Below are 23,847 nucleotides of genomic sequence, written 5' to 3'. Positions count from 1 at the left end.
AAAAGCAGCTCTTGTGTAAGTGGATGCAACTCCACTGAAGTTGCTGCAGCTTTGCCTGCTTGCACAAGAGCTGAAATATCCCATAAGTTCTTATATTAAATGTCTGAGAGTACTAATGGCCCTGTTATTTAGTAACATTCCCATCACTGTAACAGTCTAGTTTAATCAGTAGCCCATATGCTGAGCTCAGTATTGTGTTCCTGAAGGTGTTATAGCATAGAAGTGTAATGTGATGGTTCCCTGGTTGAGCATTAACAGGAACAGTGGGGGGGTTTCCCCATGCCATAATATTTACTTTGAGGAACCAATCATGGTCTTTGATCTTAATTCTGCAAACAGCAAAGGTTACAAAAGATATTGGATAAAGACAATACCAGCATTACAATTATCAGTGTTTGTGCCAATTACATTCTCTCATTAAGATTAAAAGTAAATATTTATTTAAAAGCCCACTGCATATACTACCAATATTTTAGCAAAGAGCTTCTTCAAAAATGTAGACCAGAAGTAATCTGGTCCAGTCTATGCACAAAATAATAACACTAACAACAAGAATATTCAGAAGTATTTGTATAAACTCGAGGGATAAGTCATCTCTGGCAGGGATGATTAATCAGTATCCAGACAGGGTAGGATTCCATCAGAGGCAAGGAATAGTGCCAACCCTTCCTTCAGTTTTAACAATGTGCTCCTGCAGACTCCCTCCGGCACATTTTGAATGCTCAAATGTAGGGCAGTGTACATGCATTCTGTGCTTGCCTTCCTCCCAAATAGTCAGTCAAGTGGAAAGTATTCATGTGCATTCACTTAGACACTTCAGCTCACATGGTAATCTTTATAATTTTATTTTTTCCTAGGCATTATTCAGTTTTCCTGTCTACACTGATTTCATTTAAATCACCCTGAGATCCATATGTGTTGTATGCATTCTGGGAATTTGTAAGAAGCATGAATCAAATAAAAACACTCAACTGGAAATGGAGACTTTACATGGATAGATCAGATATCACTAAGGGCTACAAATACATTACTTCAAACAAACAAAAACCGAAACAAAAAAACCCCAATTTTTTTTTCCTCCCATATTTTCCCCTATTTGCCATTTTAGAGTCAGAGTGCTGACTCTGCAACCTTGTGTTTATATATTACCACCACAGCCCTAGAAAGCAAAACCTCTTGTTAAGGTTGACAGCTCATTTATGTCATTTAGTGGAAAAGTTTGAAGCCATAACATTTAGACTTTGCCTTTTAGCAACGTTTTGCAATAATATAAAATATTGGACAATCTTAAGGTCATCTTCTGCCCCATACACATGAACACACAGGCCAAATTCTGCTCTCAGCTGTGCTCATGCAACACCCATTGAAATCACGCAGTTGCAAGTGTGCATCTGACAACAGAAAGTATCCTAAGTTTTGTTTCTCCGATAAATTAAAAAATTACTTGACAAAAGCTTCTACTCTTTCAATCCATAAAGACAGCAAACTCTTGAAAGTTTCTTTTTCAGGACGATTTCTTCTTATGGCAGTAGACTGCATATGTCTGGAAAACCTGTGCTCTTTTCACTAATGTTTCAGTGCATATGTGTGTGAACGTGTGTGTATGATCTAGTATTTCCTTCATTTTCACAGACTTCGGCTTGAGCAACTGTGCGGGTATCTTGGGTTACTCTGATCCATTCAGCACGCAGTGTGGCAGCCCGGCCTATGCAGCCCCAGAACTTCTTGCAAGGAAAAAATATGGTCCCAAAATAGACGTTTGGTCCATGTGAGTTATGTAGCTTGTAACAGCTAATTTTTTATTTTTATTTTTTTACTGTAGCTCATATCAGATATATTAAAGTGTTTGGTTACCGTGATCAACCAAACTCTCTAGGAGTAGCATGACCCACTGCTTTATGGCCTGGGGGACGTCTGGATTAGAAAATGGACTCTATTATATTTTATATTTATTATTTAGATTTGGAGGAGCTGAAAATGTGCTAAGAACTTTCCAAACACAGAAGAAGATATGGTTTCTACACTGAAGGGCATAGAATCTACTGTATGTAGTTCCTTTTACACCAAAGGATCTCCAAATGCTCCCACTAAATCCATATATTGTGTACAGTCAGCTCTGGCATGAAGGCTGGAAGCTACCCGGATCACTGTATAAAGAGCATAATAGTAAAGGGAAAAGACATTTCAGCTGAGGAAACTTGGACAAGCCTTTTCTCATACAAATACAAGAAATGTTGTGAGATTTTTAATGTCCATGCAGTGCAGACAAAAGACTCCATTGCTGGAGGTAGGGGAATGCGAAGGATGTTTGGGGCCGATGTATGTGTCGGCATTACTGGAAAGGCTTGTACTGCACTCCTCTGTTTGCCTTCCTGTTGCCCTGTATGTGGTGTCAGCTGTATATATAGAACCTTGTTTCTTCTCCTGGTTGGAAATAAACACAATTGTAGTCTACGAGCAGGAAGAGGTGGGAAAAAATGGCATAAGGTCAAACATTAATGAGGTAGTGCCTTTCTGAGCACTAGAAGTCTGGAGCTCTAGCCTTGCCCTGCTACTGACTGGCTGTGCAGCCTCAGGCAAACCATTTAACCTCTCTGTGACTCAGGTTCCCTGTCAGTAAAATGGGGATCATAAAACTTACATGCCTGAACTGTGAGCATTCATTAATTAACGTTTTATAGCCCTTTGAAAATGTAAAGTATTATCTAGTTATTATTACTGCTAAGAGGGATAAACCATAGATATACATAGCAGTAAGAGAAACAGTCAAATGTATGCTTATGTACAATGGGTAGAATGGGTTAATTTCTTATATAACTCCATTGATGTCAGTGCACCAGGGCTGAATTTGATCCAGTCATATCTTTTTACAACTAACCACTTTTTAGGAGCTTTACAAGTTGGAACCTAATTTGTAGTCCCTGCTCTGAGGAGATCCAGAACTAAACTATCATACAGCTACTTAATCTCTCACTCCTGCACAGGGTCATCCATCTACATCAGGGATGGTGGGGGTTACCAGCACTGTGGAATGCAGGAACTCTTACTGTGATTGGAATGCAGACAATCAGAAGCCTGCCATTCTTCTAAACCCTTAACCTTTACCTGCAAAAATACCCTGTGCCAATATTTTTTTTAATTTAAAAAATATATATAGTTAGTGCCTAGCCTTCCCTGTATCTAACCACACTAATGCTAGGGAGTGTGACTGACCTTATAACATACTGACTATAATATACTAATGTTTGTGAGGGGAGGGCTCCTACCTCATACTGAGACTGAGGGGCGATCAGCAGGTTATCTCATGTGCCTATATACAAATGCGCAAAGCCTTGGAAACAAGCAGGGAGAACTGGAGGTCCTGGTGAAGGAAAGGAATTATGACGTGATTGGAATAACAGAGACTTGGTGGGATAAATCACATGACTGGAGTACTGTCAGGAAGGTTATAAACTGTTCAGGAAGGACAGGCAGGGCAGAAAAGGTGGGGGAGTAGCACTGTATGTAAGGGAGCAGTATGACTGCTCAGAGCTCAATTATGAAACTGCAGAAAAACCTGAGTGTCTCTGGATTAAGTTTAAAAGTGTGAGCAACAAGAATGATGTAGTGGTGGGAGTCTGCTATAGACCACCGGACCAGGGGAATGAGGTGGATGAGGCTTTCTTCCGGCAACTCGCAGAAGCTACTAGATCGCATGCCCTGGTTCTCATGGGTGACTTTAATCATCCTGATATCTGCTGGGAGAGCACTATAGCGGTGCACAGACAATCCAGGAAGTTTCTGGAAAATGTAGGGGACAATTTCCTGGTGCAAGTGCTGGAGGAGCCAACTAGGGGGAGAGCTTTTCTTGACCTGCTGCTCACAAACCAGGAAGAATTAGTAGGGGAAGCAAAAGTGGATGGGAATCTGGGAGGCAGTGACCATGAGTTGGTCGAGTTCAGGATCTTGACACAGGGAAGAAAGGAAAGCAGCAGAATACGGACCCTGGACTTCAGGAAAGCAGACTTCGACTCCCTCAGGGAACTGATGGGTAGGTCCCCTGGGGGAATAATATGAGGGGGAAAGGAGTCCAGGAGAGCTGGCTGTATTTCAAAAAATCCCTATTGAGGTTACAGGGACAAACCATCCCGATGTGTTGAAAGAATAGTAAATATGGCAGGCGACCAGCTTGGCTTAACAATGAAATCCTTGCAGATCTTAAACATAAAAAAGAAGCTTACAAGATGTGGAAGATTGGACAAATGACGAAGGAAGAGTATAAAAATGTTGCTCGGGCATGTAGGAATGAAATCAGGAGGGCCAAATCGCACCTGGAGCTGCAGCTAGCAAGAGATGTTAAGAGTAACAAGAAGGGTTTCTTCAGGTATGTTGGCAACAAGAAGAAAGCCAAGGAAAGTGTGGGCCCCTTACTGAATGAGGGAGGCAACCTAGTGACAGAGGATATGGAAAAAGCTAATGTACTCAATGCTTTTTTTGCTTCTGTCTTCACGAACAAGGTCAGCTCCCAGACTGCTGCACTGGGCAACACAGCATGGGGAATAGGTGGCCAGCCCTCTGTGGAGAAAGAAGTGGTTCGGGACTATTTAGAAAAGCTGGACGTGCACAAGTCCATGGGGCCGGATGCGTTGCATCCGAGAGTGCTAAAGGAGTTGGCGGCTGTGATTGCAGAGCCATTGGCCATTATCTTTGAAAACTCATGGCGATCAGGGGAAGTCCCGGACGACTGGAAAAAGGCTAATGTAGTGCCCATCTTTAAAAAAGGGAAGAAGGAGGATCCTGGGAACTACAGGCCAGTCAGCCTCACCTCAGTCCCCGGAAAAATCATGGAGCAGGTCCTCAAGGAATCAATCCTGAAGCACTTACACGAGAGGAAAGTGATCTGGAACAGTCAGCATGGATTCACCAAGGGAAGGTCATGCCTGACTAATCTAATCGCCTTCTATGATGAGATTACTGGTTCTGTGGATGACGGGAAAGCAGTGGATGTATTGTTTCTTGACTTTAGCAAAGCTTTTGACACGGTCTCCCACAGTATTCTTGTCAGCAAGTTAAAGAAGTATGGGTTGGATGAATGCACTATAAGGTGGGTAGAAAGTTGGCTAGATTGTCGGGCTCAATGGGAAGTGATCAATGGCTCCATGTCTAGATGGCAGCCGGTATCAAGTGGAGCACTTCATAAACGATCTGGAGGATGGTGTGGATTGCACTCTCAGCAAATTTGCGGATGATACTAAATCAGGAGGAGTGGTAGATACGGTGGCAGGTAGCGATAGGATACAGAGGGACCTAGACAAATTGGAGGATTGGGCCAAAAGAAATCTGATGAGGTTTAACAAGGATAAGTGCAGGGTCCTGCACTTAGGACGGAAGAATCCAATGCACTGCTACAGACTAGGGACCGAATTGCTAGGCAGCAGTTCTGCGGAAAAGGACCTAGGGGTGACAGTGGACGAGAAGCTGGATATGAGTCAACAGTGTGCCCTTGTTGCCAAGAAGGCCAATGGCATTTTGGGATGTATAAGTAGGGGCATAGCCAGCAGATAGAGGGACGTGATCATTCCCCTCTAGTCAACATTGGTGAGGCCTCATCTGGAGTACTGTGTCCAGTTTTGGGCCCCACACTACAAGAAGGATGTGGAAAAATTGGAGAGAGTCCAGCGAAGGGCAACAAAAATTATTAGGGGTCTGGAACACATGACTTATGAGGAGAGGCTGAGGGAGCTGGGATTGTTTAGTCTGCAGAAGAGAAGAATGAGGGGGGATTTGATAGCTGCTTTCAACTACCTGAAAGGGGGTTCCAAAGAGGATGATTCTAGACTATTCTCAGTGGTAGAAGATGACAGGACAAGGAGTAATGGTCTCAAGTTGCAGTGGGGGAGGTTTAGGTTGGATATTAGGAAAAACTTTTTCACTAGGAGGGTGGTGAAACACTGGAATGCGTTACCTAGGGAGGTGGTGGAATCTCCTTCCTTAGAAGTTTTTGAGGTCAGGCTTGACAAAGCCCTGGCTGGGATGATTTAATTGGGGATTGGTCCTGCTTTGAGCAGGGGGTTGGACTAGATGACCTCCTGAGGTCCCTTTCAACCCTGATATTCTATGATTCTATGATTCTGTGACTTCATTTCTATGCTGTGCACGAGTTACTGAGATTGCCAGCAAAATGGAAAAAGTAAATTCTCCAAGGCAATTCAGTTTAAAGGCCCTTTTAGGAGTGAGGAGAAATAGAAGGAGCATAACCGAGTTTTCATCAGTGAACTGGCCAGTTTTGGGGAGCTAATACCAAGAATTGTTCAGCTCTTGTTATATAGCTGCTTTGTGGGCCTGATCCAAAGTCTACCGAAATCCAATGGGAGTCTTCTCAGTGGCATTGGCTCTGGATCGGGACCTTTATATGAAACTCCCACTGACATCAGTGACTATTCCACATGCAGAGCAGCAGTGAAATCAGGTTCCTATTCCAAGGTTCTAAGGACCCTAGAAAAATGAAAGTTGCACATTAGTTTTACAGTTGTTGACCGTTAAAGTGAAAGTATTGCAGATAAGTACAACATCTATGCTTTTCTACATGCCTTTCCCCACTCCTGATGGCATAGTTTTAGTTCCTTAACTGTTTCTTCTCTGCTTCTCTTTTCAGTGGAGTGAATATGTATGCAATGTTGACTGGGACTTTACCTTTCACTGTGGAGCCATTCAGTCTGAGAGCTTTGTACCAGAAAATGGTGGACAAAGAAATGAACCCCTTCCCTGCCCAACTCTCCACAGGTAATCAGCACAGCATCCCCAAGTCTATTCATATTCATTCAGGTGGAACCATCGCATTTAACTGTGGATTTCAAGATTTTGCACTAGCATAACATGTTAACTGTGAAAGAATGTAGGTATTTTTTTCATTATAGTTAAAGAAAGATCTGCATGTCTCACAATAACATAGTGCTTTGCTTTCTGAACACAAGGTAGAGAGGGACAATGTTGCAGTGAATCTGAGGTATGAGCATGCTGCAATATTGTGGAGAGGAATTTGTGTAGTTGCTCTGCTTTTTCTGGTGTGTTTGGTCTATTTTTCATTTCAAATTATTCAAATGAGTTAGATTACAAAATTATTAGTTGTTATTATTATTAATAATCATAATAAAATATTTGTTCCCACAGTAGATCCTTGCCATTTGCAACAGTATCATTGCTAAACTTCAGTACAAATTGTGTCAGCGTGTGTCAAAAACCCTGCTTTTTTCTTAGGTTTTATTTGCCTGGACAGAATTTGGTCTTTCCTCTTATTCTCCAAACACATGTATTTTGAGACAGAATTTTAATTTTTTCAACCTCCTGTGACAATGAGTTCCACATTCAAAATATGCACAGTGGGAAAAAATATTTCATTTGATCAGCTCTGAGTTTGCAGCCTTTTAATTTCATTGAATGTTCCCTTGTTCTTGAGATATCAGAGATGAAGAACAGATGCTCCCAACCTGCTTCTCTGTATCAGTCATCATTTTATATATTTTTATTAGGTACTGCCCACCTTTGCTAGTTGAGGGACAGGTTGGAGGACAGAGGGACTTGCTGAACCTTCACCAGCTCTCAGCATGGGAATGTTGTGGTGGGGATTGGGAGCGTTGAGTTGAAAATTGGAGGATCAGTACTCTGTGTGTGGGAGTTAGGATAGTCAAGACACTAACTAGGGAGAAGTGGGTGATAGTACCGAGGGGGAGTAGTACTGGATTGTTGCTGGGTGACGGGTAGTGGGTAGAGTGTAAGGATATGCAGTTGGAGAATCCTGATTGGGGATCGGTTGCTGATTAGGAAGTGGGTCTGATGCTGCAGCTGGGAGGGGGACTATTGAATCTGTGCAGGTCATTGGAGGGACTGTGAAGGTAGAAAATGGTGAAGGGGACAGGAAAATGGTGAACAGCGGGGAGGGCTGTAAGCAAGGACTGCCTCCCACAGATTAGCAGCATACCAGCTAGGGCAGAGGTGGGCAAACTACGGCCTGCAGGCCACATCTGGCCTGTGGGACCATCCTGCCCAGCCCCTGAGCTCCCAGTTGGGGAGCCCCTGGCCCCTCCCCTGCTGTCCCCCTTCCCCCGCAGCCTCCTGCTGGGCAGTGCGGCGGCGTGGCTGGCTCTGGCCGGGTGACACAGCTGCCAGACATGCTGCTCTGAGCGGCATGGTAAGGAGGTGGGGGGGGGGTGTTGGATAAGGGGCAGTGGGTCCCGGGGGGCAGTCAGGGAACAGGGAGCAGGGGGCGGTTGGATGGGACAGAGGTTCTGGGGGTGGGGGCAGTCAGGGGATGGGGAACGGGGCGGGGGGGGGGTTGGATAGGCATGGGAATGCCGGGGGGGGGGCTGTCAGGGCGGGGGTGTGGATAGAGGTCAGGGGACAGGAAGCAGGGGGGGTTGCATGGGGCAGAGGTTTGGGAGGGCAGTCAGGGAGCAGGGTGGGTTGGATAGGCGTGGGAGTCTCGGGGAGCCTATAAGGGTGTGGGGGTGTGGATAGGGGTCGGGGCAGTCAGGGGACAGGGAGCAGCGGGGGGTTGGATAAGGGGTGGGGTCCTGGGGGGGCGGTTAGGGGCAGGGGGTCCTGGGAGGGGGCGGTCAGGGGCAAAGGAACGGGGGGGGTAGGGATTGGATGGGTGCGGGGTTCTGAGGGGGACAGTCGGGGGCAGGGGCCAGGCTATTTGGGGAGGCACAGCCTTCCCTACCCAGCTCTCCATACAGTTTTGGAACCCCGACGTGGCCCTCAGGCCAAAAAGTTTGCGCTGATCTAGGGACATGTTGAGTAGGTGCTCCTTTTGCAGTTATCTGTGTAGAGTTGGGGAGAGAAGGCATGTTGGCAGTTGCAGAGGAGGAGCAGCTAGGTCCTACATTCAAGGGTGGATAAGGAATGCAGATAGAGAACATGTTGGAAGCACAAGTAAGGTATGGATTTTCCACTGGTTCCCTTCCTCACAGTAGAAGGTGCCCACGATCACTGAGCCATTATTTTAGATGATTTGTTGCATTTAGGAATCACTGGGTAAAATTCAATGGCCTGTGTTATACAGGGGCCAGACTAGATGATCATAATGTTCCCTTCTGGCCTGGAATCTATGAACGTGTGTAATGTATGAATGTGTTTTGCTTTTTCAAATGTAATCGTACTTGTTCCTTCATAACGTGCAGTTGGTTGGAACTTTTCGTGTTCACAATCAGACTTGTATAGGTGAAGGTATTTAGGTGAATTTCACTTAGGCCTGGTCTACATTAGGAAATTAGGTCAGTATAACTACATCGTTCGGGTGTGTGAAAAATCCACACCTCTCAAGGAGGTGGACACCTTCACCCTTAGGAGAATCCCTCCATTGGCATAGGTAGGGTCTGCATGGAAGCACTACATTTACAGCGTTTACTTCCCATTCACTATAGAAACTCACTGTAAAAGTGTTTTGCTCCTATGGAGATTTCTGTGTGCCCGAGAATCCCCCTAGTTATTGCAAGTTTGTAGAAGTGGTAAATACTGTATTATTACCACTGTTTACTATTAAATCCCTTCCATCCATGCTTTCCAGGCCCTGAATCCCAGCCTCTGTCTTCTGACTGAGGAGAATTAAAGAAGGCTCCCTTTGGAGTCTGTCAGCATTGCTCCTTGTTCATCCCAGACCTGTGTGTGGCCCTCCTCTTCTGCCCAAGATTCATGTGCTAGTGTTTTATGAGTGAGCTGGGATGCTGCAAGTCTCAGTATCTATCTGATACAATTAGAGTGTTTGCTATTTCCATTCCAGAGTCTTTCTGGTAGGATTCTGTGCATTAAATTGACATTTTTATATCCTAGTCCACTTTCTAAAGCTCCACTGAGTACTTGGGTTATGAGTAAGTTTATAATAACTGCTTTATGCTGTACTGGATGAGATCCCAAATTTTGATCCTCTTGAAGTCAATGACAAAAGCTCTTATTGACCTCAGTGGGATCAGGATGTGGAGCTAAAATCATACAAAGCCGGGATTCAGAGAGGCATCTGCCAATGCAGGTCTGTTTCTTACTGGGTATTTTCTGGTGTACTTGGACCAGTGGGCTTTGTCCATTATTCATTTTCATTGTAAGGATCGGAATTCTTCCAAAAATTGCATCTTTGTGTAATTTGTAGCTATCTGACATGAGTCTCTACAGCGAAAGTAACATTTCATTTATCCAGTGGGAGTTACAGTAGTTACTTTGAGCTTTCAGAGATAGAAGATTAATGGAACAGACTTAAATCTGTTAGCCTTTACCCTACTGTACATAAAGGTATGCCTCAGTTCTTGATTTAAGGCAGGGGACCTGTACATTCACTGATTTGGCAAACCGTGATTTAAGATGACATTTTTCTTGCCACTATTAGGCTGTGGGTCAGTAGACAACAGCTGTTCTGCTCCTCTGCTTGGCAAATTATTGAATTTGTTAACTCTTTAGGGAGACAGCCTTTTTTCTTTAGCCATGTAACGAACGGTTTAAGTATTTTTCTGATGCATGTAGCGGTCTGAGGAGAAATTATTTGCAGAAGATTGTCTTTAACTGTGCAGTATATGTTGTGTCAACATATAATTTCATGAATAGAAAGTCAGTTACATCAAACGAGCAGCCACTTCAATCTGCAAAAGATAACAAATCATCTATCTAAAAATTAAAATTTTCAGTGACCATGAGCACCCAAAGCAACTATATGGCAACAATGGGCCAGAATTTGAAGTTGGTGTTCAATCTTCCTTCTAGGAATCCTTTTTTCATTCGGCCTCTTAGACAACAGAGCCATCCTGGTATTGGTTTTAGATGAACAATATTTCCATGGGTAAAGAGCTTGACAGCAACCTCACAGAGACTCTTGGCTTCTCTCTTTACTTCTTCTGTACCTCAAATACTTTCCTTTGGGAATAGAGAGATGAAGTGAAGACTACAGGAATACTTCCAAAAGGGTGTTCATCAACACAATGCTTTCCAAACTGTGAGCCATACTTCCCTTGGAGAGCCACAAAGGGTTCATGAGGATCCCATGAGTGTTTGGGAGAAAAATGGAATTGCTACACCCATTTTTTGTTTTCTAGTTGACTATTAAACTTGCCTTAAAAATCACCTGTGGTTTAACTAAGGATTCTGCTTCTTATGCTGATGCTGCTATCAGGGCTGGGAGTCTCTCTGTGTATATCTACAATACAGTTGGGAGTAAGCCTTGCAGCCTGGGTAGACAGGCTCGCGGAAACTCAAGCTAGCACATTAAAAATAGCAGTGTAGATGTTGTGGCATTGGTGGCATCTTGGGCTAGCACCCGATCAGGTGATCAGGTGGGCTTGGATTTGGGTGGCAAACCTGAGCAACCATCCATGCTGCAACGAAGTTATCTGTAGCGAAGTTAGCACAAGTCTGTCTGCCTGGGCTGGGAGACTCTGTCCCAGCTGTAGCATAGACACACCCGCTGTGCCCTTCTTTCCTGCAGGGAGCCTTCTGCAGAGAGACTTCCTGCTGGAGGAGTCAGTCAGCTGGAAGTCTCTCAGCTGAAAGCCTACAGTTGGAGCGGAGGACAAAGAGAGGCCAGCAGCATCAGCCCTAGCACATGGGGTAAGGGGGCTGAGGTAGAGATAGGTGCATCTCGTCTTTATAATGGAATGATTTTTGCTAAATGCTCAGCCTGTATGTAACAATCGTTGGGCTGAAGAGGAAGATGATTTTCATAAAGTTAAACAGAAAAGGAAGCAAAGTAGATAATATGACAAGTTACGTTATGTTTGGATTTTTATGTCTTGCTATTACTGTGGAAAATCCACAGCCATTTCAAGCGTGTCATTTGTTTTCAAGTGTTCGTAACTAAGAGTGCAAGGCCTGGGAAACTAGAGACATTTAGAAACCAAACACCCAGAATATGTAAACAAGAGCTGTGATTTTTTCCTTCAGAAACCAGAAGAATTAAAGTGGCCCAAAAAAAAAAAAAAAGTAATGTCTAAAGGAGCAACTGTTCCTCAGAAAGCCGTAGAATCATCTTTTGGTGTGGCCACGTGAATTGCGAAATGCAAACAAGCACACACTACTGGCAAGTCCCATTGATTTCCAGCAGCAATAGACACGTGTAGAATTATGATTGGGGAACATGCAGCTATGACACTGCAAACCATTCCTATGCCAAATAATACCATCCGTCGACCCACTGATGCTCTTGCAGAGAATGTCCAGGACCAGTTGATAGAACAAGTTAAAGAAGAGTTAATATTTTGCATTGCAGCTTGATGAATCTGCAGACATAGCCAAGCTTCAGGCTCAGCTTCAGTGTTATGTGAAGATTTGTCAAAGTAGGTACAGTATTGAAGAAATTCTCTTCCTCAAAGAAATCCCAATCTGAACAACTGGTGAAGAAATGTTCAAAATCCTCAATTAATTCATCATAGATGAAGGTCTCAACTGGTCTATGTGTGTGGGGCTATGCACTGATGGGGCAGCAGCCATGGCTGGAAAGAACAGTGGGCTTGAAGCATAAGTAAAGAACGTGACACAAGCAGCAATTTGGACACACTGCATGATTCATCACCAAACTTTGGCTCAAAGAAGTTGCAACCTGAAGTACATGAGGCCCTCAATGTTTAAATCATTAATGTTATAAGCAGGGCCCCACCAAATTCACGGCCATGAAAAACACATCACGGACTGAAATCTGGTCTCCTGCCGTGAAATCTGGTCTTTTGTGTGCTTTTACTTTATACTATACAGATTTCACGGGAGGAGACCAGCGTTTCTCAAATTGGGGGTCCTGACCCAAAAGGAAGTTGCAGGGGGGGTCATAAGGTTATTTAGGATGGTCACAGTATTGCCACCCTTACTTCTGCGCTGCCTTCAGCGCTGGGTTGCTGGAGAGGGCAGCTGTTGGCCGAGTGCCCAGCTCTGAGGGCAGCGCCCTGCCAGCAGCAGCACAGAAGTGAGGGTGGCACTACCATACCAGGCCACCCTTACTTCTACCCTGCTGGCGGTGGCTCTGCCTTCAGAGCTGGGCTCCCGGCCAGCAGCCACCGCTCTCCAGATGCTCAGCTCTGAAGGCAGCGTTGCCGCCAGCAGCAGCGCAGAAGTAAGGGTAGCAGTTCCGCAACCCCCCCGTACAATAACCTTATGACCACCCCCTCCACAACTCCTTTTTGGGTCAGGACCCCTACAATTACAACACCATGAAATTTGAGATTTAAATAGCTGAAATCATGAAATTTATGATTTTTTAAAATCCTATGGCCATGAAATTGACCAAAAATGGACCATGAATTTGGGAGGGCCCTACTTATAAAATCCTGGGCAGTGAACACATTGTTTCAACATTCTGTGTGAAGCAAAGAGCTCTGCCCACACTTAGCTTCCGTTTTACACTGAAGTTAGGTGGTTGTCACATGGGAAAATGTTACAATGTATCCTTGAATTGTGTGACAAAATCAGAATTTTCCTCCTTCGGAAAACAGACCTTGCAGATTACATGTATAAATATGGACATGACTATGTTAGTTTACCTGGTGGACATATCTGGCATATTGAATATATTGAATCTAATACTTCAAGGAAGGAATACAAGTATACTAGATATATTTGAGAAAATATACTAGAGAAAATCAGGGGATTCTTGAAGCTTTGTCTTTGAAGATGCCACATTTAAAAGAGAGTTACCAAGATGTTTCCAGTGTTATCAGACTTTTAAAAAGAACAGAGTGAAAGTGATGAAAACCTCTTAGACCAGATATTAACTCGTGTCTGGATTGTATTCCCTTTTGGATTAATATTTTTCTGGAGTTGAACATGAATCTCCAGATACTTGACTCCATTCCAACCTCAAGCTTCTGAGCTCAAGAAAATCTCTTGGAATGGACAACTGATCACACACTGAAGACCAAGTTTTCAAATCTAACAAAGCAAAGAATTCTGTTAAAGGAGAGCATGAAAAACTCAGTAGAAGCTATAAAAGTGCTGCTTCCTTTAATCTCTGTGGGTGCGTCTACACTGCAATTAAACACCCATGGCTGTCTCATGTCAGCTGACTCAGGCTCACAGGGCTCGGGCTACAGGGCTTTAAAATTGTGGTGTAGACATTTGGGCTCAGTCTGGAGTCCAAGTTCTGGGACCCCACAAGGGGGAGGGTCCCAGAGCTTGAACGTCTCACCTCAATTTTACAGTCCCGCAACTTGAGCTGAGCAAGCCCAACTCAGCTGACACAGGCCAGCCGTAGGTGTTTAAATGCAGTGTAAACATACTCGGTGAGTCTGGGCTTTCAGCAATGATTTCTGTGAAAATTAAACACAGAAATAATTTAAATTGGAAAATGAGTTATGTCCGGTGCCATCAGAGAGTCAACCAAACATCATGCAACTGTGCAGTTTGAAACAGACCCAATCTTCTCACTAAAATCTTGGACTATGTCCAAACACACCCCAAAATCCATATTTTTAATTATAGTTTTAAAAACCTGGATTAGATTCGATTATATCATTAAACAAACTGTATGTGGTTGAATAAAGTCCCCAAACTGTCCAGACTGTAGTGTCTCTCTTGAATCTAGTGTCCTGAGTTGGTTAAAAAACAAAGGTATTTGGTTGTGGGAAGCCACCAAGTTTTAAAATATCTGTAAGTAAACTGCAGTACTAAAAAGTTTGGGAACCACGGCTGCAGAGCATTCAAGTTTAATCGCATTTTCTTTTATTTTCCCTCTCTCTGCTTATTACAACTTATTTATGTTACAGAATTCTAAGTTTTTCACAGCTGATAGTCCATAAATTCACTGATATTTTACCTTTTAATCACTGCATCCCAACGATTGTTTGTAAAGCCTATCAGACAGTATCTCCAGGGTGTGTAAGCGTATGCACCATTAAGCAAACCCTGTGAAGCAGAAAATGAGGTGTTAGCATTTATGACGGCTGAGCAACTGATAATTAAAATTCCATAAATGAGTTGCATCATATAATTACCTCTATTGCTAATACAGTTATAAGGGGTTTTAAAAATTGGGTCTAACTTATGGCTCAGTGGTATGAAATTGCCTTAGCTTGTTTCATGTGGTCAGTAGTACAGACAGCAACTCTATGCATAATTTCACCAGGCAGACATTCACATTCGGCATTCTCTAAAAACAATAGAAACCAAATTGTTTCTGACCACTGCAAGGAATGTGGCTTCTCAGTGTCAAAACAGAAGAATGTTTGTATTCCTATTAATAAAACTCATTTTACAACTTTTTAAAACTGAGCTTGGTCTCAGAATGAAATTTAAAGAGAAACTAAATTTCCAGTGATGTTGGTCTTGAAACTGTAAAGAGAACAAACATTATCCCAAAATTATACCACAGAAAGAAAATTCTGCCAAGTGTAAGGTGATTGGCTAACCAGATTAGCACCATCCTTGATTTCATAGATGAAGCCCCAGCTTTGTGTATATAGACAACTGTTGGCTGGGTAATTCAGTTATATCTTTGTTAGCTCAGCGACTTTGTTCAGCATGGACCAAGGGAATGATATAACAGTTTTATTTGCATCTGACTTCATATGTAACATGCTCTACCTCCAAAGATTGATCTGTTGGCTTCATGTTTGCTTTTCCGTACAATTCATGGTGTTAGATCTTATGCCTAGGGCCCTACCAAATTCACTTTCCATTTTAGACAATTTCACGGTCATAGGATTTTAAAAATAGTAAATTTCATGATTTCAGCTATTTAAATCTCAAATTTCATGGTGTTGTAATTGTAGAGGTCTCCACCCAAAAAGGAGTTAGTGTGTGTGGGTGTGGGGGGGGGGTGTCACAAGGTTATGTGGAGGGGTTGCATTACTGCTACCCTTACTTCTGCTGGTGGCGGCGCTGCCTTCAGAGCTGGGCAGCTGGAGAGCGGCGGCTGCTGGCTGGGAGCCCAGCTCTGAAGGCAGAGCCGCTGCCACAGCAGCTGCACAGAAGTAAGAATGGCCTGGTAGGGTACTGCCACCTTTGCTTCTGTGCTGCTGCCTGCAGAGCTGGGCCCTCAGTCAGCAGCCGCCGCTCTCTGGCCACCCAGCTCTGAAGGCAGCAGTGCAGAAGTAACGGTGGCAATACTGCAATCCCCCTAAAATAACCGTGTGACCCTCCTGCAACTCCCTTTTGGGTCAGGACCCCCAGTTTGAGAAACGCTGGGCTCCCCCATGAAATCTGTATAGTATAGGGTAAAAGTACACACAAAAAAACAGATTTATGCAAAGAGACCAGATTTCACGGTCCATGATTCATTTTACATGGCTGTGAATTTGGTAGGGCCCTACTTATGCCTGTAGGGTTTGGATCCTGGCTAACTGAGAAACTGCCTCTCTCCATCTGTGCCATCACAACACTTAAGATCAGCTGAGGTACTTTTTCTAGATACTAGATGCAGAGCAATCTCAGTGGAGGGTTCTTGGCTCTGGAATTCATTTCATTCAGCCTGAATCTTTTGATCTTTATAGTATGGCAGAAGTCTCATCCACTTAGTCAGTCATTTGCTGGAGGAAAAGGGAGCTTTTATAGGGAATTGAACTCATTTGGAGACTGAGTTTATTTACATAACACTTTCAATAAGCATTGTGCACTGTTGTTGTAACTGTGTTCAGAATCTGTTGGGAGGTGCATTTTATAATTGGGAAAATGGGAAAAATGGAAAGTCATAAGCCAAAACAGAAGAACAATGGATTTGTTGTTCTTGACAATAGAGAATTCTTTATCTAAGAAACGTGACATGGGGCTTGCAGCACGCTCATGGAATAGCCATAACATCAAATTCCAAAAGATTTATGGACAGATTTCCAATCTTTCCCTGCTGTTACTGCAATATTATTGCTGTATGAAAATACGGAAAAGTCAGGAGAGATTTAAGCTAAAATAGCCCATGGTAATTAATGATTTATGAAGATAGAAATAACTCTACAAAAATTTGATTCATGCTTAGGTGACCTGGTAACTGCATAATCGTAATTCTCTCCGTCTGCCAAATGTAAACTTCTTGACAGTAGGCCTGTCTAAATTGGATAGTCTCTCAGGGCCCTGTCCAGGAGATATTTGGTTTCTGTAGGATGTTGAACACAGAGGCTCCTCAAGTTGGTAGGGCTCAGCACCTACAGAACCTCCTCCTGACTTATATAATACAAATCTCTCCCTTCCTTGTGTCACAAATCTACAGGATTTGTGCTGTGGCCCAGCTTTTAAACAGTCCCCCATTCAACGTGCTAGACCACATGGCCTCAATGCCTCTAAGGGCTTGTCTACATTACCCGCAGGATTGAGGGAAAGCAATCGATCCAGTAGGGGTCGATTTACTGTGTATAGTCTAGACGCGATAAATGGACTGCCGAGTGCTCTCCCATCGACTCCGGTACTCCACCGGAGCGAGAAGCGGAGGCGGAGTCGATGGGGGAGCGTCAGCTGTCGACTCACCGCAGTGAAGACACCGCGGTGAGTAGATCTAAGTACATCGACTTCAGCTACGTTATTTACATAGCTGAAGTTATGTAACTTAGATCGATCCCTCCGCAGTGTAGACCAGGCCTGAGACTCAACCCTTGGGCTCCAGCACTCCTGCTTCTCACTGTGAGCTCTGTCCAGCAAGTCCAACTGGGAAAGATTCCTATTCAGAGAGGGTTGCACCCTCTTCAGGGATCAGTGCACCTCTGCAAGTATTTGCGGTGACACCAGGCAATCTTTTCAAAACAGACTAGGATTTATCAGTCAACTGGAATGCAGCACTGGGAAGTCCTTAGCTGGCATAGAGAAGCAAAGGTTAAGACAGTAGCCCACACCCAGGCTCCCTTGAGCCATCCTGCTATAGGAACCATCAGGGTTTCTTTTCTCTGTCTTTGTCCATTCTCAGTCCCAGGCGAGAGCTTCCTTTGTCTCTGTGAGCTCAGCTCTTAACGCAGACATCTGACACCTTTTGGTCCATTGTCCTCCTCCTGGGGAGCGCTGCTGAGTTCACATGTTCCATCTGCTGAAGTTTCTCACTGTTAAGTGTCAGTTGTTCAGTAGCTGGGGTTCCTGTTGTCTTTCTGGATCCTTCCTTGATATGGGTTGGTTCTAGTCAGCGCTGAATGAGCCATTCCTATCATCCCAAATGCCTCATGTCTCCTGCAATGGCCCAGGAGCATCTTAACTTCCTGCACCCCCTGGGTAGCAATACTAAGTCAAGAAAGTCACTGCCATGCATAAAAATATGACAGAAAATTCACACTTTAGTCATCCATTGTCCACTGATCTGCTTTAGAACATAGGCACACACTTCCTCTTCTTGACCCCACATAGACCAGGCTTCATGGTGACTTCCTGAGCTGAGCATGCTCAAAAAGGACCAGTGATGTACATAAGGGAGGGGACTGGATAACAACATGACTGCAGACAAGAGCCTTTTAAAGGCAAGTACACTTTATCTTTAGTTAACATTTTTGCCCTTTTCAAATGGTTACATCCCAGCCTAGAGAGCAAACATGCTGCTCTCCAAACACAAGGGAGGGTACAAAAATAACGAAGCCTGTCATTTGTGTTTCTGGCCCCTGAGATGCCCATTGATTACTGTGTAAATGGCAGTCCATGTAAAGCATTTGAGACGATGGTGAAGAGGATATGCCATTGCTACTCTAGTGCAAAGATGGATTCAGTTGTAAAAGACAAAAATGGCATAAAACAATTGGGTGGTATCCACTGACCCAACATTAATGGTCTATAAACTAGAAGAGAGTACATGTTTTTGGTGTTTGCTATGGAATTCATCCAGAATTCTTTTGCAGCTCGGCTGACTATTTTTACCTTAGTACGTAGCCCATGTGTGCTAGCCACATTATTATATTTGGTGGCTTCTGTGGTGTGTATGATGTGTCCAATTTCTGCGTATGTGAGGCTGACTGCAAGCATTTGGGTGATCTCGTGTACAAAATCTTAAAAAACCCCAAACTCCTCCAACATTAGGTTTCTGTGTCTGTTCCATGAAGAATTTTAGAGAGCATATTAAATTCCTTAAGATTGCACCAGCAGAAGGCAGGTTTTAGTCATGATGGTTTGGAGATTAAAATATAGGACTAGTCAAAATGGAGATAAGTTTCCAGCTTCCTGTGTGGCCTTGGGCCAGTCATTTTCTCTCTCCTTGTAACTAACAACTTTAAAGGCATGATGTCAACGAATGTTTGTAAAACACTTTGAGATTCTTTTATGGAAAACTTTGAAAGGAATGGAGTCACATAGGCCCACTTCCGCCCTTAGATACTCCCTTGCAACTCTGTTGCAGTCAATGGAAATACAGGGGTTCATATCTGAAAACAGAAATGAGCCCACTAAGTTTACTGCTCTATTTTAATTGGGTCAGCGTGTCCTATCATTGATTTCAGTATGGATGCACCATTTTAACTGAGAAACTAATTTGGTCCCCTGGGCCTGATGCTGTGTGATACTGAGCACTGGTGCTGACTGGAAGTTAATGGGAGTTGAGGCTGCTCAGCCCTGCTCCAGAGGCATGCAGTTCCTTTTTTAGATTGCACCTTGGGCCTCTAACTTTATACTTCTGCTGATTTTTTGAAGGGATGTATAAGGAAGAAACCCTTATGTTGTTGCCGAGGGAACATTTAAATAATGAAGAAATGATTGTAATGCTAAGGGCCTGATTCAGGAAAGTACTTAAGAATGTGTTTAGGTCCCATTGAAGTAAATAGGACTGAAGTATGTGCTAAAGTGTTTTACTGATCTGGGGCTACATTCTCTCATCTCTCATGTTTAATATTGGGCCAAACCTCTAGACAGGTAAAATTCCAGATGACTTCTCTTACTGTTTGTCCCACACAATTTGCTATTGAAATATGTTGCACAGGGTAGTCTCTAGATTAGATTTGTATCAAAGATTTTTTCCTTTTTTTAAAATGTAAAATCAGATCTGGTGCATGTTATGATCCTCCTGTCTAGAATAGTATTATCTGACCAGAGTCAGGGTCTGGGGATAATTTGGAACAAATGCCTCTCACCGTGCTGGGTTTTTTTCCTGGAAGCATGAAGGTTACCTTCAGAGCACACACAGATAATTTTCCCTCTTCTCATTTATGATTCTATAAAACATTATTTATTTTACATATGGATTAACTCCTTAGCAGATAATTTTCTCAGGGACATTAGAGCATATCATAAAGGAAACCGTTGCTTGATAGTATATTTTTGGTAAGGTTACTTACCATAGTAACTCAGTTGCTAAGTTAAGTTGTAAAGCATATGACATAGCTGTCATCTTTTCTTAATATCTTCACAGCGGCCATAAACTTTCTACAATCTCTGCTAGAGCCAGATCCTGCAAAGAGACCAAACATCCAGCAAGCTTTAGCAAATCGTTGGCTTAATGAGAATTACCCTGGGAAAGCACCGCATAATGTCACGTATCCAAACAGGTATTGTAATGAATACAATACTTCGCAAATGTGAGAACACATTAAACCATTAGAGGCTTGATCCTGTATACCCTTACTCACATAACAAAGTCCCATTGAACTCACTGGGATTACATACATGAGTACGGATTGCTCAGGACTGGGCCTGAAATAAATGGGAGATGGTATCAGTTTTGAGGGAGTTCTTAGTGCAAAAGTCAAAATTACTTCCTTAAACTAGCAGAGAGATGCCATACTGCTGCATGGTGACCCAGGATCAAGACCACATACTTAGTTGACTCCTCGATCTTCTCAGAATTGATGGGGGAAGCCCACTGTACATCAGTCTTGGCACCCCTTTGTTTGCTGTTGGAGTGATATTACTATGTCACTGGAAGTTACTGCCTTTCTAAAACTCCAGCTCAGATTCTGTGTGATAAATACAACATTATTATGGTAACCGTTATGGCAAGGATCAGAGTTAGATGAACTTGCTTAGATGAGTATTAATCTTGAACACCTCAACAGACACAGAGACATATGACCAGGGTCAGGTGGATGACAGATCTCATGGCAAAATGCATATGCAGCCAGGAAAAAAAGAGTGCTATTTTTGATACACTTAGGGCTTGATCCACCAAGGGATTTAGGAGCTTAAATGTCACTTGACGCACCTAAGTCCAAAATTTACATCCTCAACCCCCTGCTGCTTACACTGTTGGCACCTAAATTCCTATGGCACCTAAGTTTCGGCCAGTGGACATGTGCAGTGCCAGCTATGTCCTGACACTGCTGAGTTGCTTGGTGTCTAGCTATCACCTAATCCATACTGCCTGATGCAGTAGGTGTTTCCAAAGGCTGTCTGTCGGATTGAGCCCCACACAAAGCATTCGATCAGAGGAGGAGTGGGTGGTGTGTGTCCCGCCTCCCCTCCCCTTTGCCTTGTGCCTTATAGCTCAGTGGTTTATATGTTCACCTAGGGTGTGGGAGGTCTAGAGTCACATCCCTGCTCTGCCTGATATGGAATGGGCATTTGAACCCAGGTCTCCCCACTCCCTGGTGGGGCTCTCTCTTGCTTAAGCTGTTCAGTTTTTGTACAATATACTTAAACATTCATTGGGCCAGGCACAGACTGAGAATGACTCTGTAGCTAAGTGGTTAGCTGTGCCCCTTCCCCCCGCCTCCCAGAACAGTGAGAATCTGGTTCAAGTCTTTGGGCTTGTCTACAATACCTGCAGGATCAACGGGCAGCAATCGATCCAGTGGGGGTTGATTTATCGTGTCTAGTCTAGATGCTATAAATCAACCGCCGAGTGCTCTCCCGTCGACTCCAGTACTCCACCTGAGCGAGAGTCGCAGGCGGAGTCAACGGGGGAGCATGAGCTGTCAACTCAGCGCAGTGAAGACACCGTGGTGAGTAGATCTAAGTATGTCGACTTCAGCTATGTTATTCACATAACTGGAGTTGTGTAACTTAGATCGATTCTTCCCCCCCCGCCCAAGTGTAGCCCAGGCCTTCATTCCAGATCAGGCAGAGGGGAAGATTTGAATCTGGCTCTCTGACATTCTGGGTGAAGGCTATAGGGGGCTCCTCCTTATTTTTGTGGAAAAGAGCAGATCTGATTTTGGTTTAGGTGCCTAATTCCAGGAGACGGATCGTGGGGAGAATCCTGAGTGGAGACAGGCAGATCCCACCAGCCTACAGTTAGGCACCTATCTGATTTTGAGCGGCTTGGCCACACCCTTCTTCTCAGCATTTCCTACTGGCTTGCTTAAGCAGCTCAGCGTGGTGACTTTTGTGAATACCATTCTTAGATGCCTAACTCTTCGCATGCATTGCACAGGAGGCCTGGGTACTTACCTCAGACCTACGGATTCTTTTATGTGGCAGGGCATCTAAACATTAGGTGTTGCAATCACGAGTCTAAATCCCCTTTGTGGATGTAGCCACTAGTCAAAATGCAATAGCTTTTGTGTAAAACGCAATTCAGCACCAGCTGTGGGTTTATTTATGCCCAGGGATTGCAAGCCTAGAGTCACATAGAGAATAGCAGCTTCTAGTTCTCAGAAAATGGGAGGATCAAACTTGAGTGAGACTGAGGGCTTTTATTCTGGAATGGAAGTTCATAAGAGAGATTTGGTGAAACAATGAATCATTAGGCTGGTGAAACAATGAATCGTTAGGCTGGCATACAGGGGAACACAGAGTTGTGGTGCAGGGAAACGTGATTGGCTACATTAATGGATGGACTATAAAGAAGGAATAAAGAAGTGGTTGGTTTACAAGGGATGTGGTAGAGAATGAGATGAGTCATTGTCTCAACATTTTTGTCCCGATACCAAATCTAATTGAGCTAACACAAAACACACACAGCAGATTTGAGGAATCTTGGTGCATTGGACTGTACTAAAGTATGGTACATATGAACATTTTGTGTTAAAAAAGGGAAAATAAGTGTAAACTGAATGAGTCATTATGCTAATTAAATCACTGTCATAATGAGTCTAATCAATCTACTAAACATGGCATCTGTTAAGCAAATGTAACTGTAACTGAGAGCTGTGTGGGTAACTTAATACTCTCACTCCTAGTCTTATCTCCACTAAACACAACACAAGGGCGGCTTGAAATACGTTTGATTTCAAACTCTTTTCCATTTGCACGTGCAAGATGCACTTTTATATTGATATATATTTTTAAATCCCTGGCATGCACTTGAGTTGCACTTTGTCACATTGTATTGGAAGTGTTCTTTCTGAGTTTGCTCACAGGTGTAACTGATTGTATGTATAATTATTTAGGTGACTTGTAAAGGAAGCTAGAGTCTAAAATGTTAAAGAAAAGAGCAGTGCAATGTCCTTTATTTCTCAAGTGCCCACTAATCATTCTGTCTTGAAGGCAATGGAACTAGCTGGGAAGGGAAGTATTGTACATAGTCTAGTTTAAAGGGATATCCCTTTTTTAGAAAAATCACTCTTACAATAAATATTACAGTAAAATCTCAAAGTTACAAACTAACCAGTCAACCACACACCTCATTTGGAACCTGAAGTGTGCAATCAGGCAGCAGCAGAGACCAAAAAAAAAAAAAAAAAAAAAAGCAAATACAGAACAGTACTGAGTTAAACGTAAACTGCTTTAAAAAAAAAAGGGAAAGCAGCATTTTAATTCTGCATAGGAAAGTTTCAAAGCTGTATTAAGTCAATGCTCAGTTGAAAACTTTTGAAAGAACAACCATAATGTTTTGTTCAGCGTTAGAAACATTTCAGAGTTACAAACAACCTCCATTCCTGAGGTGTTTATAACTCTGAGGTTCTACTGTATGTACAGAATCATTTTTTCTCATCACTCGCGTCTCTGGAAAATCAGAAAATTAGACCCCTGTGTATTTTGACCCACATTTTGTGCTGAAGTCAGTGGAGTTCCATAGGATTAAAGTCATGTAGATTATTGCCTTTCTATCTTTGGGCTATAGTGCTTTTTTGTTTTTAACTA

The 23,847-nt window shown here is 43.3% G+C and overlaps 1 protein-coding gene and 1 long non-coding RNA gene across 2 annotated transcripts in view; one reads left to right on the top strand and one right to left on the bottom strand.

The window, feature by feature from the left end:
* The window catches only part of HUNK (hormonally up-regulated Neu-associated kinase), an 86,943-nt gene that overhangs the window by 45,115 nt on the left and 17,981 nt on the right, over nucleotides 1–23,847 (top strand). The window contains exons 4-6 of the mRNA XM_073362364.1: nucleotides 1,633–1,768; nucleotides 6,635–6,762; nucleotides 20,237–20,372. Coding sequence (XP_073218465.1) covers nucleotides 1,633–1,768; nucleotides 6,635–6,762; nucleotides 20,237–20,372 — 400 coding nt within the window. The remainder of the gene's footprint in view (nucleotides 1–1,632; nucleotides 1,769–6,634; nucleotides 6,763–20,236; nucleotides 20,373–23,847) is intronic.
* LOC140918311 (uncharacterized) overlaps nucleotides 5,924–23,847 on the bottom strand; it is a 45,746-nt gene continuing 27,822 nt past the window's right edge. The window contains exons 2-4 of the long non-coding RNA XR_012161141.2: nucleotides 20,163–20,275; nucleotides 14,756–14,844; nucleotides 5,924–6,474 (exon numbers count right to left, since the gene is read on the bottom strand). This is a non-coding gene — a long non-coding RNA (uncharacterized LOC140918311). The remainder of the gene's footprint in view (nucleotides 6,475–14,755; nucleotides 14,845–20,162; nucleotides 20,276–23,847) is intronic.

Source organism: Lepidochelys kempii, chromosome 1 (genome assembly GCF_965140285.1).
Source record: "Lepidochelys kempii isolate rLepKem1 chromosome 1, rLepKem1.hap1, whole genome shotgun sequence".
In the NCBI taxonomy this organism is placed as follows: domain Eukaryota; kingdom Metazoa; phylum Chordata; order Testudines; family Cheloniidae; genus Lepidochelys; species Lepidochelys kempii.
This window is presented reverse-complemented; position numbering and strand designations above follow the sequence as displayed.